This window comes from Pundamilia nyererei, unplaced genomic scaffold (genome assembly GCF_000239375.1).
Source record: "Pundamilia nyererei isolate P.nyererei 1_Seehausen unplaced genomic scaffold, PunNye1.0 scaffold00237, whole genome shotgun sequence".
NCBI lineage: Eukaryota > Metazoa > Chordata > Actinopteri > Cichliformes > Cichlidae > Pundamilia > Pundamilia nyererei.
Window position 1 is genome coordinate 865,883 of NW_005187638.1, and position 2,433 is coordinate 868,315.

The 2,433-nt window shown below is 42.1% G+C and overlaps 1 protein-coding gene across 1 annotated transcript in view; it reads left to right on the forward strand.

Moving 5' to 3' along the window:
• Window positions 1–2,433, forward strand: part of LOC102202933 (alpha-1,3-mannosyl-glycoprotein 4-beta-N-acetylglucosaminyltransferase B) — a 36,421-nt gene that overhangs the window by 28,660 nt on the left and 5,328 nt on the right. The window contains exon 11 of the mRNA XM_013914917.1: window positions 2,330–2,408. Within this exon, the coding sequence (XP_013770371.1) occupies window positions 2,330–2,408 (79 nt within the window). The remainder of the gene's footprint in view (window positions 1–2,329; window positions 2,409–2,433) is intronic.

A 2,433-nucleotide genomic window follows, 5' to 3' on the forward strand; every position in this document is an offset into this window, starting at 1 on the left:
CATGCTTTAGGGCGATGCCTGTAACACTCTGCCTTCATATTAAATCACTTTTGTGAATAATTCTTTAACATATTTCTTCACGTCATTATGCTTCTGCAAGCAGTGGTGACACGGGCGGCGAGATTGAGTCACAGACATTAGAGCCTCTTAATGCGTGTTTTGTTTGGGGCGTGGAACCGAAAATAGAGAGGGCATAGCCGAACATATGAAACAGGAAAAGACCGCCATGTAATCCCTTTATTTCAGCAAAGTAACTGTATTCTGAATACCACCTTTTTAAATGGTAACTGTAACGAAATACAGTTACTCATAGTTTGTATTTTAAATACGTAACGGCGGTACATGTATTCCATTACTCCCCAATACTGGTGATCATTCAGATGCTTGACTATAAGATGAACAACGGCTACAAGGAGCCGTACCCTCCATGGAAAACTGGAAATCAAGGCTGCATGGAGGGAGGTTAGCCAACTATCAGAATGGCAGAAAGGATTAATGAAGATTGTAGTGGCAGATTGTTGTACAACAAACTGCCACTACCTGAGGCCTTAGAGACAGTCAAACAAAGACTCAAAGCCTTGGCTAACTGCTTGAACAAGACCAATAGGACCCAGGAGAATAAACCAGCCCTGCCCCACTGAACTATCCAAGCTGTACTCTCAGTAGTAGGGAAGCAATGTGAGAACAACCCCATAGAGTCTGGAGACGGAGCAATACTGGAAGAACATATAGGAGAAGGACACAACATATAACAACAATCCTTATTGACTAGTAGATCTAAGAGTAGACCACAGCAACCTCCCTAAACAGGACCAACCATCACAATGGCAGAAATCCAAGAAAAGGTTTCCACTATAAAAAGTTGGACAGCAGCACACCCTGACATGATTCACTCCTGCTGGCTAAAGAAGCTAACTGCACTCAGTGAATGTCTAGCAGCACAAAGGAACCAGCTGCTACCGGATGAGATGCACCCAAAATTAAGGCCGGACTGCCCTTATCCCCAAGAAACCCAGGAGTACATCAGGAAGATGGCCACAACCAACCACGTGCTTGGTGAGAAACCAGAGAAAGAAGAGGAGCAAGGAGAAGAACCATAATGGACCAGGTAGAGGAAGTGTCTGACAGCACAGAGGCTGGGGTCTATCACACCAGGCAAGACCCCAGGTGCAGGCTGGTGCAAGATGCTAGCATACATGGAACGCCATAACCAAGCGGCTGCCATAGTATACCGAAACATCTGTATACTATCACCCGCTAGGGTGATTGAAAATGACCGAGCTAAGATTCTGTGGAACATGTACAGACAAACGGTGATGGCTAACCAACCGGGCTTTCAAAACATGAGATTTAAAATGTGTAACTAACAGATATCAGGAAGAAGGAATATGGGTGGCTCAAGAAGTCCCAATGATTGAGAGAGGAGCGAGAGAAGATGTGGAAGGTGAACGCATTAGTAGTCCCCGTGGTAATTGGAGTACTCAGGGCAGTGACGCCCAAACTGGGCGAGTGGCTCCAGAAGAGCGCAGTCTTAAGTACATCAAAGATACTGCACAGGAAAAAGATACTCAGATAGTAATCTGAGAATCTTTTTAAAAAACGTTAGCACTCATATTCTCTACCAAATTTGATAAGAACTGATTATTTAATGTGTGATGTATTTCCTAAGAATGTTTAAATCTCCTTGTGCTACTAAGTAAAGAGAAACTGGAGCATCAGAGTCAGTATGTCACTCGTTTTGTGAAACCTGTGCTGTTATGGTCGAACAAAAAGCGATGATTGGTTGCAGCACGTCTTTCTGGAAAGTCAACATTCTAACTGTATGAGCTTCATGACTTTTCCTGTACAGTACATGTGCCAGACTGTGATCCTGTGCTCACAGGACTGTCTGGTAGTCACACAGCTGTTTGCTTGGTTCCAAAGAATGACTTCCCTCTATAATATGAACCAACTACAAAAATGCATCAAGACGAAAACTAGAAAAATGACAGTTTCTTTGTTCAATTTTAAATATTTTCCTCCTGTCAAGTGATGCTGTAGCAGTTTAAAACATCTTTGCACAGGTTTCAGTTATTATTCAGAATCATTTCTGTATGTTAGAGCAGTAAAGTTTAAAGTGATAGGTTGAAGTTTGTTGGGTTTTTTTTTTTTTCATTGCACAAATGAACATGAACGCCAGTTTAAAGTAAAATGTAATTTAGAAATGAAACTGATATGACGTGATAATAATGCTGCGTGCAGTATTTGAGCCCAGGAGCATCTTTGTGTGTAGATGTTACCAGGTTGGCGTATTTATATTCCACCTGTGCTCTTTTCTTTAACAATGCAGGTACCTGTTTCGCAGTGGAAATATCGAGACCAATGGAGATAAATTCTTCAATACAACAGTGGAAGTACTGCCTAGCAGTGTGAGTAACGTGTGTAAGATAAGAT